The sequence below is a fragment of the Bos indicus x Bos taurus genome, chromosome 3, assembly GCF_003369695.1.
Source record: "Bos indicus x Bos taurus breed Angus x Brahman F1 hybrid chromosome 3, Bos_hybrid_MaternalHap_v2.0, whole genome shotgun sequence".
Classification (NCBI taxonomy): Eukaryota; Metazoa; Chordata; class Mammalia; order Artiodactyla; family Bovidae; genus Bos; species Bos indicus x Bos taurus.
In genome coordinates, this window is record NC_040078.1 from 1,370,744 (window position 1) to 1,387,333 (window position 16,590).

General features: G+C 37.9%; 1 protein-coding gene across 4 annotated transcripts in view; it reads right to left on the bottom strand.

Annotated features, from left to right (window-relative positions):
* The window catches only part of POU2F1 (POU class 2 homeobox 1), a 215,385-nt gene that overhangs the window by 94,142 nt on the left and 104,653 nt on the right, over positions 1–16,590 (bottom strand). For 2 of the 4 annotated variants that reach the window (XM_027526583.1, XM_027526572.1), the window contains exon 2: positions 2,835–2,900. In XM_027526583.1, coding sequence (XP_027382384.1) covers positions 2,835–2,900 — 66 coding nt within the window. Of the gene's footprint in view, positions 1–2,834; positions 2,901–6,013; positions 6,489–7,936; positions 8,048–16,590 lie in introns of those variants that run through there. The other 2 variants (XM_027526599.1, XM_027526592.1) reach the window with 2 other exon arrangements.

A 16,590-nucleotide genomic window follows, 5' to 3' on the forward strand; every position in this document is an offset into this window, starting at 1 on the left:
TGACGCTAACAACACAGTGACAGACATTCACCATTGAAAAAACAGACTTTCAAGGTTATCCTCAAGTGAATATATATGCTTCAGTCAACATACAGAAAGTGTGAGTCATCAAGCTTCAGAGTTAAGATCATCTCATGTTTGATCCAGCTTCTATTATTATTGCATTAGCACTAATTCTTGAGAAAAAAGAATACAAATTTCCCCTATTTTGTAAAATCAACCATTACTGCTGGTGATGGAAATAAAAAAAAGTCTAAGAAAGCACCACCCACAAAATCAGTTTTAGAGTCATTAAAAAGTAAAATATCTAAATTCATACTGCTCAGCTCTATGGTAGGAATGAGTCTACCAAGCACTCCATCCATCTTAAAACAGGGCAAGAAATTCATGAGACTGTTTCAGGAAATGTTTCAGCTAGAATTTATCTTACATACCTCTATAAATGGTTTTAGACCTGAAATATATACACAAAGTGTTGCTTAAATTTTCAGTTTTATTTTACTACAATCACAGGAGGAACCATATGCAGGGCATGAAACATATGTCTGGTATAAACCCTGACCCTGCCTTTATTTCCTGGCTGGCTTTATGCCTCAATTTCCTACCCCTTGAAATAATACCTAACTTGCAGGGCTCTCATAAGAACTCAAGTTAAACCGGGTAATGCATATAGTGCTTAAGATTTCTAAAAACATGTCATCAGCGTTTTATTAAATGTGGTACTCAATAAATGGTAGCTACTGAAACTTCTATTACAGTGATGGATTCCCAAGGAATCCCATACAGTGAACATTCGCAGTGTTATCCAATCATTCTGGGTCTGTTTCCCTTCTTTAAGAAATACACGACTCATCTTTGAATCTGTTCTTTCAGCATAGGTGTCCTGCTCATTCTCTTCTAGCATCTTAATGGTATCAACTGCCTTATTTCTCTCTGCAAACAAGTCCCACACCTAACTGAGGTGGCCAAATACTGGCAGAGGGACTGCAGCTACAAAAAAAAAAAAAAAGCAAGATGGAACCCAAACAGAAGATACAAAGGAAACTGGTTGACACTTCAGACAGAGCAGAATGCTGCCCTTCCCTTCTCGGGATGTATTTACCACAGTCTATCTGGTTAGCCTCAGGGTAACTTGAGAAACATGTTAAATACAACAGGAAACCTCACTGCTCAGTTTCATATAAAGAAGCAGGTATGTTTTAAAGATTAAAAGATTAACAAGTATCTCCAGGTACAGAAAAATTTTAAATGAAAGAAATATAGGCAGGAAGCTCCTATACTGGTTCAACTCATCTACTTCACTGCTCAGTTTCATATAAAGAAGCAGGTATGTTTTAAAGATTAAAAGATTAACAAGTATCTCCTGGTATAGAAAAATTTTAAATGAAAGAAATATAGGCAGGAAGCTCCTATACTGGTTCAACTCATCTACTTCAAATTAAAAGGTGCTGTAGCTAGGAGGGGTGGAAAACAAAGACAGTTTCCAAGAGGGACTCTCATTTTTACTGTGTCCTATGTGTGGGTGTGTGCTAAGTTGCTTCAGTCGTGTCTGACTCTGTGAGCCTCTGGACCATAGCCCACCAGGCTTCTCTGTCCACGGGATTCTCCAGGGCAAAATGCTGGAGTGGGTTGTCATGCCCTCCTCCGGGGGATCTTCCTGATCCAGGAATTGAACCTGAGTCTCCTACACTGGCAGGCAGTGGGGTTCCCTGGTGGCTCAGACATTAAGGAGTCTGCCTGCAATGCGGGAGCCCCAGTTCAATCCCTGGGTCAGGAAGATCCCCTGGAGAAGGAAATGGCAACCCACTCCAGTACTCTTGCCTGGAAAATCCAATGGATGAAGAAGCCTGGCAGGCTACAGTCCATGGGGTTGTAAAGAGTTGGACATGACTGAGTGACTTCACGTCACTTCTTAACCACTAATGCCAACTGGGAAGTCCTACTATCTCCCATAGTTAGGCTTTTTTAAAAAAAATAGGCATTTTAAAAATGACAAGTCAAAGAGGCAACCCTCTGTGCAAGTAAAAAACCTAGTGAAACTATTACTTTCTGGGTATCCCTTCTTAAATGGTTGTATATTTATAATTTATGCCTTTACTAGAAACTGGGGAAGTCCCTGTACCATCTCTGGCAGATAAAGATACACAGTCAGATATCAGGAGTCAAGAGTATGGGCTGTGGAGACAATCTATCCTTTACAGTCTCACCTCCTCCCAAGGGGGGGGGGGGTCTCAGTTTCCTCATTTTTATGATATTAATTATCTCCGGATAAAGGGTTTAATCAAGTATAAATTTTTTTCTAAAAAATTGTCAATTAAAAGGATATATTAAGAACAGATATGTTTTTATCTACTTATATTAAAATATTATTTCAATACAATTTATACTAAATGTGGATAAGATTTCCTATCTTGATTAATACCCATGACAGGAACAACTTTTTACTGAAAGGTTACTGTATAGCTGCCAAAATGTTTAATACATTTCCTGTAGTACTCACAATGACCTGTGAAATTTATTATCCCCATTTTATAGGTGAACAAATTAAGTCTCAAAAAGATTGGGAAACTGCCTAAAGTCACAAAGCTAGTAAGCTACTAATAATTCATACTCAGAACTAACTGACCCACAGGATTATTCTCTCAACTACTCTACAGTTTCTCTGAAAAAGATTAAACAATCTGCAGAAGTTACATAATCTTAAGTAAATACAGTCCCAGTTCCTGCAAATACTAACTTATATTTGACAACTCAATACTCACATTGGTTTTTATTCACCGCTTTTAGCCCTATTACATTTAAGTAAAAGGCTGGATCTGAGAACCATCTCTTACCTGTGTTGCTATCTCCACTCTCCATAGATGGTTTACCGGTTTCTGATGGATTGTTCATTCTTGAGTCTGAAATAAATTAGAGGAGATTTTTTAAAACTTGGGGATGTGGTTAGATAGGCAAAAATTGTGGCAAACAAAAAGGTTAAGAATACTGACTAACGTTACAGCCATAAAGTTCAAGGAGAGATGGTGTCAAAACTAAAACATTGCAAACTATAATAAAATTTCATCTGAAAGAAATTTAAGATTTCCTTAACTCTGAAATGATCCACAAATAAATCATCTTTTAAAGAAATATAAGATTCTTCCAACAGAGATAACAGAAATCTAACCTGAAAAATTATGAGAGTATAATATGAAAAAGAGGAAAATGATTTATAATATGAAGCATAAAGTATATTACAGAAACAAAATTGGGGTGGGAGGGGGAGAAGTATACCTCACAAAGTAAAATATGTTATTCCCAAATAGTTTCTTTTTTCATAAGTAAAGATATTCATTAATTATAACCTAATAAGCTACTGGTAATCTTGATAACAGACTGGACAATAACTCAACAGAATAAAAAGAAAACATGTCTAAGAAAAATAACTCCATATTTACTCTCCATGCCCCCCCAAACAAACTAAACATGCATCAAAGTGAAAATATACCAAATTCACACAATTATACAAGAAGCGGACTACAAGGCATAACAGCTACAGCTAATAATTACAAAATTAAGTCACAGTCATACTCACTTAAAAATGATACTGCTTTGATATCCTAAATGGACACTTTCACAGTAATAAGTTTTCATCAAGCAATATTAATTATCTTAGAAGATATGCAAGAGGGAAAACAAGAACAAGTGCACTTTATTCCTACCTCTAAACTATACTTTTATATATCATTCTATTTCTCTTGTGAGCTGAAACTTAGCATATTTATAATCAAATAAGTTTACTATCAAGCAAGTTCTAACTTTTCTGCCCATCAGGTTAAGAGCCATTTAACTATCATCATTAGTAGAGAATAATACTTAAACTGTATTTATTCAGATTTTTGACTCAAGAGCCCATTTTGTCATCTGTTTAAATGTTTAACTAGAAAATCAAAATAATCGTTAGTAGTCCCAATCACGTTGCCCTTAGTTATTTTATCCACAGGCATAACTGGTAAGAATCAAGAATCCTCCCATAAATTTCATTTCCAATCTGGAAGCTGTGCAATGGCTTTTCTAAAACAGTTTTTGAAACCAATGCTTGCCTTAGGGCTTAAGCAGTTCTAACATATCTTTGTTTTGTTCTTCACATGTTCAGAGTTCAAATTTGTTAAGTCTGCAGTCATAAATGAAGGCAGTTCTCTAACTTCCTTCCCAGACCCATCCAGAAAAATGTAAATATCATCTGAAAGCATACCAAGTTTTGAAAGCAACAGGTGTACAACTTAGTAAATATCAGCTTTCTGAATGACTTAACCAAAATCTTATGAACGTCAACAAAAGTCACAATAAATCTAATAGAATATACTAATAAAGCATACATGCTGCTCAATGCTTCCTTTATAATATATTTTAAAACAAAATGGGAAAAAATGAACTAGCTTACATTCATCAGAAGGGTAACAATTTTTTCCCACAAACCATAAAAACAAAGCTGTAGGCACAGTTCTTAACAAGTCATGGTCTTGTATAATTCATATCTTGGTTTCCACATGTATAAATTAAAAATTATCTCACAGATATTCTATGTGAATCTTCTATGCATTTTCTATTAAACTCTCAAGAGTTTAATACACATACACAAAAATAAATAAAACCAAATTCTGACTAACTATACAACTATGAATGTTGTACACTGGAATGAAGTGGAAAAATGTTTAAATGATATTAACTGTGAACTGAAAATAACAGAATTTCTAATTCTAAAATATAATGCCAAAAATATTCAAAAAGGCACTGTCCTTTCTTGAGTTCCCAACTTAGTAGACATAAAAGAGTAAATACAAGTAAGTCTGATTTATGTTTGAAGCTTTTTTTTCTCTCTAGGCACACTAAACTGACTCTGTGAGTCCAAAACACAATCTACTGGTTGCTCTTGGACTCAATTCTTGACATCAGTTTGTTATTTTAGTCATTCACCCTTTTTCATAGTGGTTCTATCAATGCTGTGTAAGTATTACTACTATCTTGGGTTTAGACCATGCCTTCTGCCTAAAAATTCAAACATTTTCAGATCGCTTATTTTATTATGAGCAACTGCAATGGTGTTAGGGACAGCCTCCATTTTTCAAGTGGGAAAAATTACATACAGGAAAAAAAAATAATCCAGGGTTCATAACATCACTTGGAGATGTGACCAGAGTAACCCAAAGAGGTTTCAACAGTTCTTCATATAAACAGAAAAAACTCAGCCCAAAATACGGTCACTATAGTCACAGTACATCTAAAAACCAAAGTGCTTCAGTCTATTTTAAACCTTAATCAAAGACAGTTTATATATTCAAGCCAGACATTTCTCTCCCCAAATCTTATTGTTCTTTAGGAAAAAACTACAAACACACTTTCCAGCACTTAAAAATTGTTTCCTGAAGAACAGAGTTGATTTTTAAAAATAAAAAAGGCTAGTATTAATCAAAATTTGAAAACAGTTAACAGTTTCTAAAATCTGGAAATTGATCAGCAGTCCTACTGCAGTTAACCATTCCCACTACCTTCTGCATTAGGATTTATGGGAACAACTATGTACTACGGCTCCATCTTATTTTTCACCAGGCGGTTTTGGTTTTTAGATAAGATATTCATATTCAGTATGCAAAACATTTTTACTAATATGTACATATTATGGAGGTACACTTTATATCTTGTTTCAGATTTAGACTGTTGTTTTAGAACAACATGAAATGCTCTCAACAGAAATTCCCAAAAAGCAAAAATGTCCTCCATTCAAGTAGAACTCTAAATCCACACTATTTACTGAAAATCTCCTCTGAACCAGAAGAGCTAGTGGTAGGGAGGAACTTACTGTAAATTCAAGCAGGCTTATGCTTTGCAAATGCTCTCCTCCTTCCCAGCTCAGTCCGCTTCTCCCCCCTCCCACAAGCTGGTTGCATATGCGATTAAGTATTGATGCATAGTCAACCCTACACACACTATTTCCATATTAAAGCTTATAGGAAAGAAGTGTGCTGGCACCCACCTAGGACACAGTCACTGCAGTCCAGCATCGCTGTGAAATCTTCGAGAAGTTCAGACAGTCCAAAGCAAGGAAGAAACAGGTAGCGGTTTGGTGTGGGAGAAAGAAGGTACTACTATTTCTAAATCTACACTATATTCTTTAGAGAACAAGGGTGGGAGGTGGAAAGTGGATTAGGGGGAGAAGCAAAATACAACTTCAGTTACACCATAGCAATCTTCAACTGAATAAGGAAACTTCAGTTGCTCAGAGTAGTTTTAGTCTCTCTTACCAGCTAGGACTGACATTGTCAAGGCAACTGAAGCATGAAAAGTTCCCCTTTTTGTAATAAAATAGAAACAAAGATTGCAGCTGGCAGTTTCCATAATGAAGCTTAATCAGTATGCGCGTGATTAGGGCCTTATGCAAATCTCTCCTCGTTAGCACAGCAGCCAGCACTTTGAAGTCCACGAACAATTCATTTACAGAATACACTGAAAGCACCCCCTGCATAATTTAAATCATTGCATAAATATTTATCAGTCTATTTGCATATTAATTGGCAGTGCATGAAGGGAAAAATTATCTCCTGAGTGCCAGCATAATAATTAGGAGGATAAAATGAGATTTCTTCCAATGGTCTGGCTTCTTGGACCTAACTTAAGATAGTACTGAGGGAGAGGGGAGGGACAGGAGACAGTGTTCTGTTAAAATGCCACTGAAATGACACGTACAAATTAGAAACAACTCTACAGACTTAAGCACCTTTAATCTTATTCCTGCTGGCAACAATGACTTCAGTAATAAGAGGATTTGCAAAAAGCTTTCGACACAATCCAAATAATCCCAAGGAAACAATTAGCAAGGTAGAAGCAGAACACAGGGCTGTCAAGATGGTGCTAGCCTGCTGATAGAGAATTTTCCAAATATTAACATACACTGTCAGGGGAAAGTCCTACTTTAAAACAAGGAACCAACAAATATATGGAAGCAATGCAGCATCTATAAAATTATCTTCATAAGTATGAAAACTCATTAGCTACAATTTCTTTTATACTATCAAATTAATCAAATAGATTAATGAATGCCACCTATCACAAAATATCCTTCCTCCATCAAAATCAATCTAAAGTGTATGACAATTTGTTATTTACAATATCTATCATCAAAAAATGTGTCATTAAATTGTGGAATTACTTAGTGTTTTCCAGTAAATTTCACTTAATGGATATGAATCTATAAACTTAAAATACTTACAAAAAATATATTTATTCAATTTAAAATGAATTTACAAGGTAAAACATCAATCCCAAATTTTTTAGGCATTACCTTATGACAACATTTTAATGTAATCATTAGACAGTTTGAGAGATTTCTAAAAACCCATGAGATAGGCATTACTACTCCTTTTTAAAAATAAGGAAACTGAGGGACAGCTTTAGAGCTGAAGTATTTTACCTAATGTTACACGAATAATTTGGAGTCAGGATTTAAAACCAGATTTTGCTGACATTAAAACTTGAGCACCTGGCCACTATAATACCTAGGTACAAATTATACATTTAGGGAACTGGTAGACACAGAGGGCCTGAATCAAGCAGCAGACTAAAACAGTTTATTTTCAGCATAGTAAGGAAACCAATAATTGGTGACAATGACTTTGTGTTTAAAAGTCAAGTGTGTGTGGGCACACAGAAGAGTGCACTAGGTTTGAGAGTTCTTAACGGTTATTATTTCATTAATAATTGCTTTTATTCAGAACTCATCTTCAAGCATGCCAAGTGTCTGATTCTTAAAAGTATGTATATACCTTTCCCTAACATTAAGGGTGAAATGAAACAATATGCATATGAGGAAATGAAATATAAGATTTCTCTAAGGGATATTCAAAAGATTTCCCTGCAAGTCAACAACTTTGTTAGGAACAGAACCAAAAAGCTCTCTTACCTTTTAGATCAGCACTCTATTTATATTGCTAGTTTTTCTGTTTTATAGAACCACAAAATCTGTAAGAGAGGGAGTTTGGGGGAGAAATTTAACACTGGCATGTAGTACCTGTGAGACTTTCCCTCTTTGAACCTTCCTTTCCTCATCTGTAAAATACTATCTTTTTCACGAGGCTGCTGTGAGGATAAATGTCCCTGTGCTTCTCAGACTAGACCCTGCACTGGAGCAGGAGGTGGTTGTGCCAGAGAAGACATGAAGACATGGGACAAACATGGTGTATCTTCTAAGATCATCGATTCTATTCAATAATAATTCATAATACTTTGTATTAAAACAATCAAGAATATATTATGGAACAGAAAATGAAACAAATGAATTTTTAAGGTAGAATGTATTGGACTATACAGCTTCTACTTGGCAGGAAAATATGAGAAGTAGCGATGAATGTGATTGGAATTTGGTGGATGTCAGTCAATAAATGTTTTTTTCCTTCTTCTGCCTTCATAAAATTTGACATTTACTGCCTGCATTTATCACAGAACCTCTCTGAACCTCACAATCTACCTTTTTCTACTGTATGCGGTAAATACCACTCAACTATATTTCTGATGCCAACTAGGTCTTTCATCCATCAGCCAAGGATGACTTATAGCTACAGAGAGACAATCACGGGCAACTACGGAGTGTTTACCAGAAGGTACCTGCAGGGCAGTATAACAACCCTCCTCTCCCTCAGGTCAAGAGAGTTCCACAGGGTCTTTCTGCACAGCAGGCCTATACCTCACCAACTCATATAAGTGAAGTCGCTCAGTCGTGTCCGACTCTTTGTGACCCCATGGCCTGTAACCTGCACCAGGCTCCTCTGTCCACGGGATTCTCCAGGCAAGAATACTGGAGTGGGTTGCCATTTCCTTCTCCAGGGGATCTTCTTGACCCAGGGATCGAAGCCAGGTCTCCCACATTGCAGACAGATGCTTTACCCTCTGAGCCACCAGGGAAGCCTCCAACTCACATAGGCTACTATGAAATGTGAGACCTCCTTCCCCTTACTCCACAACTCACCATCTTCACCCCAGGATGAGGGAGAGAGAGGCAGCATGAGACGCAACTATCCAGGATGACATGAAGCCTCACCTTACCCAGGCTACTGACTCTGTCACAGTGGTAAGGGTGAAGAAAACTCTCTCTCTGTCACTCTTGATCTAGGTACTTTGTGCATTTTAGACGGAAGGCTTAAATATTGGAAGGTTGTTCAGGCCTTTCATAGATGGATCGGGGGAGGGATGGCCACCATTTCTCCATTAGAGTCCCCTATCCATGGAATACTTAGATATGAAAGAGGGGAACAGACAGAGAGCTTTTTCCACAAAGTCTCAAATGTTCCTGGTGGCTCAGCTGGTAAAGAATCCGTCTGCAATGCGGGAGACCTAGGTTCGATCCCTAGGTTGGGAAGATCCCCTGGAGAACGGAAAGGCTACCCACTCCACTATTCTGGCCTGGAGAAGTCCATGGACTGTATGGTCCATGGGGTCACAAAGAGTCGGACACGACTGAGCTACTTCCACTTCAAATGTTCACTTGGTCCTCTGTCTGAAATAGCACATTAAGGCTTAACCTAAAAAGAATATCCTTTTTAAAAAGAAGAACCATTTCTGGGAGGTTTGTGGGATTGCTATTCACACTTCAGCATGAATTAAATCAATTATAAATTGCTTTCTTTTTAAGACCTAGTTTGGCTTCCCTGGTGGCTCAGTCAGTAAAGAATCTGCCTGCAATGAAGGAGACCTGGTTTGATTCTTGAGTTGAGAAGATTCCCCTGGAGAAGGAAATGGCAACCCACTCCAGTATTCATGCCTGGGAAATCCCATGGACAAAGGAGCCTGGCAGGCTGCAGTTCATGGTATCCCAAAGAGTCGGATACAACTTCTTGATCAAACCACCACCAAGACATAGTTTAGGAGTTGATTAGTAAGGTAACAATTGTTTCCACTGGAAGAGGTCAATAAATACTCTTTTTTTAAAATAAATACTTTTATTAAGTATAGTTGATTTATAGTGATTCAGATGTACAGAAAAGTGATTCAGAGACATATTTTCAGATTCTTTTCCATTGAGTTCAGTTCAGTTCAGTCTCTCAGTTGTGTCTGACTCTTTGTGACCCCATGAACCACAGCACACCAGGCCTCCCTGTCCATCAACAACTCCCGGAGTCCACCCAAACCCATGTCCATTGTGTCAGTGATGCCATCCAACCATCCTATCCTCTGTCATCCCCTTCTCCTGCCCTCAATCTTTCCCAGCATCAGGGTCTTTCAAATGAGTCAGCTCTCCACATCAGGTGGCCAAAGTATTGGAGTTTCAGCTTCAACATCAGTCCCTCCAATGAACACCCAAGACTGATCTTCTTTAGGGTGGACTGGATGGATCTCCTTGCAGTCCAAGGGACTTTCAACAGTCTTCTCCAACACCACAGTTCAAAAGCAGCAATTCTTCGGTGCTCAGCTTTCTTCACAGTCCAACTCTCACATCCATACATGACTACTGGAAAAACCCTAGCCTTGACTAGATGGACCTTTGTTGGCAAAGTAATGTCTCTGCTTTTGAATATGCTGTCTAGGCTGGTCATAACTTTTCTTCCAAGGAGCAACTGTCTTTTAATTTCATGGTTGCAGTCACCATCTGCAGTGATTTTGGAGCTCCCCAAAATAAAGTCAGGCAGTTTCCACTGTTTCCCCATCTATTTGCCATGAAGTGAGGGGACCAGATGCCATGATCTTAGTTTTCTGAATGTTGAGCTTTAAGATGACTTTTTCACTCTCCTCTTTCACTTTCATCAAGAGGCTCTTTAGTTCTTCTTCACTTTCTGCCATAAGGGTGGTGTCATCTGCATATCTGAGGTTATTGATATTTCTCCCGGCAATCTTGATTCCAGCTTGTGCTTCCTCCAGCCCAGCATTTCTCATGGTGTACTCTGCATAGAAGTTAAATAAGTAGGGTGACAATATACAGCCTTGACGTACTTCTTTTCCTATTTGGAACCAGTCTGTTGTTCCATGTCCAGTTTTAACTGTTGCTTCCTGACCTGCATACAGGTTTCTCAAGAAGCTGGTCAGGTGGTCTGGTATTCCCATCTCTTTCAGAATTGTCCACAGTTTATTGTGATCCACACAGTCAAAGGCTTTGGCATAGTCAATAAAGCAGAAATAGATGTTTTTCTGGAACTCTCTTGCTTTTTCAAGGATCCAGTGGATGTTGGCAATGTGATCTCTGGTTCCTCTGCCTTTTCAAAGACCAGCTTGAACATCTGGAAGTTCATGGTTCACGTATTGCTGAAGCCTGACTTGGAGAATTTTAAGCATTACTTTACTAGCGTGTGAGATGAGTGCAATTGTGTGATAGTTTGAGCATTCTTTGGCATTACCTTTCCTAGGGATTAGAATGAAAACTGACCTTTTCCAGTCCTGTGGCCACTGCTGAGTTTTCCAAATTTGCTGACGTATTGAGTGCAGCACTTTCACAGCATCATCTTTTAGGGTTTGAAACAGCTCAAAGATGGAGAAGCTCTACACAGTCATCAAAAACAAGACCAGGAGCGGACTGTGGCTCAGATCATGAACATGAAGTCTTTTCCACTAAAGGCTATTAAAAGATATTGAATATAGTTCCCTGTATTATACAGTAGGTCCCTGTTGTAATCTGCTTTATATAGTAGTAGTGTGTATATGTTAACCCCAAATTTCCAATTTATCTCTTCCTTACCATCTCCCTTAGTAACCATAAGTTTGTTTTCTATGTCTGTGAGTCTATTTCTGTTTTGTAAATAAGTTCATCTATAGAATTTCAGTTTCCACATATACGTGATATCATATTTGTCTTTCTCTGACGTATTTTACTTAAATATGATAATATCTAGGCCCATCCATGCTGCTACAAATGGCGTTATTTCACTCTTCTATGGCTGAGTAATATTCTATTGTGTGTGTGTGTGTGTGTGTGTGTGTGTGTGTGTGTGTGTGTATATATGTCACATCTTATCTATTCATCTGTCTTGGCTTCTTAGGTTGCTTCCATGTCCTGGCTACTGTAAACAGTGCTGATACGAATACTGAGGTGCATGTATCTTTTTGAGTTAAAGTTTTCAGATATATGCCCAGGAATGGGATTGCAGGATCATATGGTAACCCTATTTTTAGTTTTTAAAGGAATCGTCCTACTTTTCTTCATAGTGGCTGCACCAATTTACATTCCCACCAACAGTGTAGGAGGGTTCCTTTTTCTCCCCATCCTCTCCAGCATTTATTATTTGTGGATTATTAACAGTAGCCATTTTGACTGGCATATGTGAATGATGCCTCCTAAGGTTGCAGGACAGGGATTTGAGTACACACACACCAAAAAAGAAAAAAATACAATAAACCCCCAAACCCCAAATGGAATGTCTACCATTTACTAAAAATTTAGATGACCAAATACCAAAGAGTATTTATTTTTAGTAATTACCTTTTATCAAATCTTTACAAAGCATTCAACTTGGGTTTTCACAGGAAACTTAAGTTTTTCCAGAAACCTAACTTTTTCCTTGATTTATTTAATAATTATTTAAATTGTCTAATTAAATAAGAAGATGAAACCAGTATGAAAAGGCCTGACAGCACAAACCAGTACATGAACCCCGATACCCAACCGCCTCCCGCACCAGCAGCAGATATGCACAGGCACACTAAGGAGCAAGCACTCAGCAGGCTGAGGGCGTCATCAGGATGCTTCAAGCAGGGATTCTGAGGGCCTCAGTTAAACAGATCTGTCATAGGTGGTGGTTTGTTAAGAAGCTGCCACACCAGAAAGCAGCCAGTATTTAAGAGGCTCACGCTCTGGTCTCTTCCTTAACCTGTGCTACCTTCTACAACCACGCCACAGCTCATTCACTGCTCAATCCAAAACTCTGGCATTCTTCGGTAAACACAGCATCATTACAAAACCCAACCCTGAACTGCTTAGCTATAAAAGCTTAAATCTTTTACCATTACACTAAACTTTTCTATTTTACCATCCTGGTTTTTATTTCTATAACTGTCTTTTGTTTTAAACAGTTTTGCAGTCATTTATCTCATGTAAAAACACGTTCAATAAGTATTTACTAAGTGCTGTCAGACACTAGAATAGGAATTGGGACTACAATGCTGAGTCACAGAATACTTACAATTCCACAGTAGACAAAATATTAAACAATCATCTAAATACAGAATATGGCTCGGTGGTAAAGAATCTACCTACCAATCTCTGATCCAGGAAGATCCCCTGAAGAAAGAAATGGCAACCCACTCCAGTATTCTTGCCTAGTCAGATGCTTAGCAATTGAACAGCAGAAACAGCAGTAAATACATAACTATAAGTGTGAAAATCCCATGGAGGAAAAGAACAGGTAACAACACAGATCTGTAATTTATTTTGACATCCTTGGCTAATCTTAGAGTTCTCCAACCGTAAGAATAGGAATGTGACTTTTTCTCTGATTACATTTCTTAAATCCATGAAAAACAGACTTTGTTTAAAACCACGTGCTACTTTGGTTGTTCCTATCCATCCTTTGAACTAGGCTTCCCAGGTGGCTCTTGATGAAGGTGAAAGAGGAGAGTGAAAAGGCTGGGTTAAAATTCCACATTCAAAAAACAAAGATCATGGCATCTGGTCTCATTACTTCATGGCAAATAGATGAGGAAACAATGGAAATAGTGAGAGACTTTATTTTTGGGCTCTAAAATCACTGCAGATGGTGACTGCTGCCATGAAATTAAAAGACGCTTGTTTCTTAGAAGAAAAGCTAAGACAGACCTAGATAGAGTATTAAAAAGCAGAGACATCACTTTGCCAACAAAGGTGTGTCTAGTCAAAGCTATGGTTTTTCCAGTGGTCATGTATGGATGTGAGAGTTGGATAATAAAGAAGGCTAAGTGCTGAAGAATTGATGTTTTCGAACTGTGGTGTTGGAGAAGACTCTTGAAAGTCCCTTGGACAGCAAGGAGATTAAACCAGTCAATCCTAAAGGAAATCAACTCTGAGTATTCACTGGAAGGACTGATACAGAAGCTGAAGCTCCAATACTTTGGCCACCTGATGCGAAGAGCTGACTCACTCATGCATTTTGCATACAAGATAAATAAGCAGGGTGACAATATACAGCTTTGACGTGCTTCTTTGTTATTTTGCTCTATACCAATTTTACTGTCACACGTGTAGATTCATGCAATCACCACTGCAATCAAAATACAGGACCATTTCGTCACAAAGAATTTCCCCGCTGCCACCCACTATGGCTAAGTTAAATATGAAAGTTAAATAAGTAGGATGACAATATACAGCCTTGTTGTGCTCCTTTCCAAATTTTTAACCAGTCCGTTCCATGTCCAGCTCTGACTGCTGCCTCTTGACCTGCATAAAAGCTTCTCAGGAGACAGGTAAGGAGGTCTGGTATTCCCATCTCTGAGCAATTTTTGTTGTGATCCATATAGTTTATTGTGACCCCCAGTCCCGTCTGTCTTGGGTGGCTCTGCATAGCATGGCTCATAGCTTCACTGAGTTATGTAACCCCTTCATCACAACAATGTGAAGGGTGATCTATGAAGTGAAAAAAGTGGAAGTAAAGTCGCTCAGTCGTGTTCGACTTTTTGCGACCCCATGGACCATAACCTACCAGGCTCCTCTGTCCATGGGATTTTCCAGGCAAGAGTACTAGAGTGGGTTGCCATTTCCTTCTCCAGGGGATCTTCCCGACCCAGCAATCAAACCCGGGTCTCCCACATTGCAGGCAGAGGCTTTACCGTCTGAGCCACAAGGGAAGCCCATGAAGGGCGTATCTGAAGGGAATATGCTTATTTGCCTTCATACCACCTTCAGTGACATGTCCATTGTTTTCCTAGATTTTTTCTAAAAATGCAAAAATCTGTTGCTTTGCTTCTTTTGGCCATTTCCCACAACTTGTGGGATCTTAGTTCCCGACCAGGGATTGAACGGGGACTCTTGGCAATGACAGCATGGAGATCTAACCATCGACCAGGGAATTTCCTCCAAATCTCTTTTTTTCTAATGGATTTGTTTTTCTCTGGTTCAGTTCTGAGAATTCTTTATACATTGTAGATAACAATCCTTTATCAGGCATGTGCTTTGCCACTATTCTTCCTCACTGTGGAGTCTGACTTTCCATCCATTTAACAGAGCTTTGCACACAGAAAAACTGTTTAATTTTGATAAAGTCCAGGTTATCAATTTTTTTCTTTTACGGACTGTGTTTTGGTGTCATAATTAAGCATTTTTTACTGAGGTCTATGTCTTAAAACTTTTGTTTTTAATCCTAGTGTGAGGTTTAGGGTAAAAGTTTTTTTCCCCCTCATTTGTTGAAAAGACACTTCCTTCACTGTTTTTGTACTTTAGTCACAAATTCACTGGCTGTACTTGTATAGATATTTCTGAGTTTTCTATTTTGTTCCACTAATCAATGTGTCAATGTCCCTAATACTGAGCCTTGATTCTTATAAAAACTCTTGAAATTAAAGATGGATTCTTCACATTTTCTTCTTTTCAAAATTTTATTAACTTTTCTAATTCTTTTGCATTTCTGTATTAATTTTAGGATAACAATACCTATTAAAAATCTTAACAGAGTTAATGGATACACACTACTAAGTAAAATAGATAAGTACAAGGACCTACTGAGTAGCACAAGGAATTATACTATTTTATAATGAACTATAAAGGAAAAGAGGGCTTCCCAAGTGGCTCTGTGGTAAAGAACCCTTCTGTCAAGCAGAAGTCATGGGTGTGATCCCTGGGTCAGGAAGATGCATTGGATAAAGGAATGGCTACCCACTCCATTATTCTTGCCTGCAGAATCCCATGGGCAGAGGTCGCAAACAGTTGGACAAGACAAAGTGACTGAGTAGCACAGCAGCAATGGAAAAGAATCTGATCTCATATATCACTTTGCTGTATATCAGAAGCTAACAACATTGTAAATCAACCATACTTCAACAAAAAAGCAAAAACAAAAAAAAAAATCTTAAAGGAATTTTAATAGGAATTACATTAAACCTGTTTATCAATTGGGGAAGAATTCATCTTTCCTATGTTGAATCTTCTAATCCATGAACACAGCACATCTCTCCATTTCCCTTAACTTCTCCCATTAGTATTTTTAAGTTTTCAGCAAAGAAGTCCTGAATATGTCCTGCTGGATTTTAAATTAAAAATTCTTTTTGGATAGGGCTGCTAGAAACAAATTCTATTTGTTTTCCTCCATCTAAGAATATCTTGATTTCTTCCTTCATTCCTGAAGGATATTTTTCCTGAATATAGAATTTTTGAGCTCTTTCTGTACTTTAAAAATATTTTGCAAATGCCTCATAGTCTCCATGGTTTCCGATGATTAATCCACTGTTATTAGAACTGTTTCTCCCCATACATACGCTGCCACTTCTCTCCTTGTATTTTCAAGATTTTTCCTGTCTTTAATTTTACGTAAGTTTTATTATGATGTGTCTTGCACATTTCTTTGGGTCTATCTTGTTTGGAATTTGCTCAGTTTCTTGGAGGTGCAGGTTTATGTCTTCTGCCAAGTATGGCAAGTTTGTGTCCATTATTTCTTTAATTACTTCTCAAGC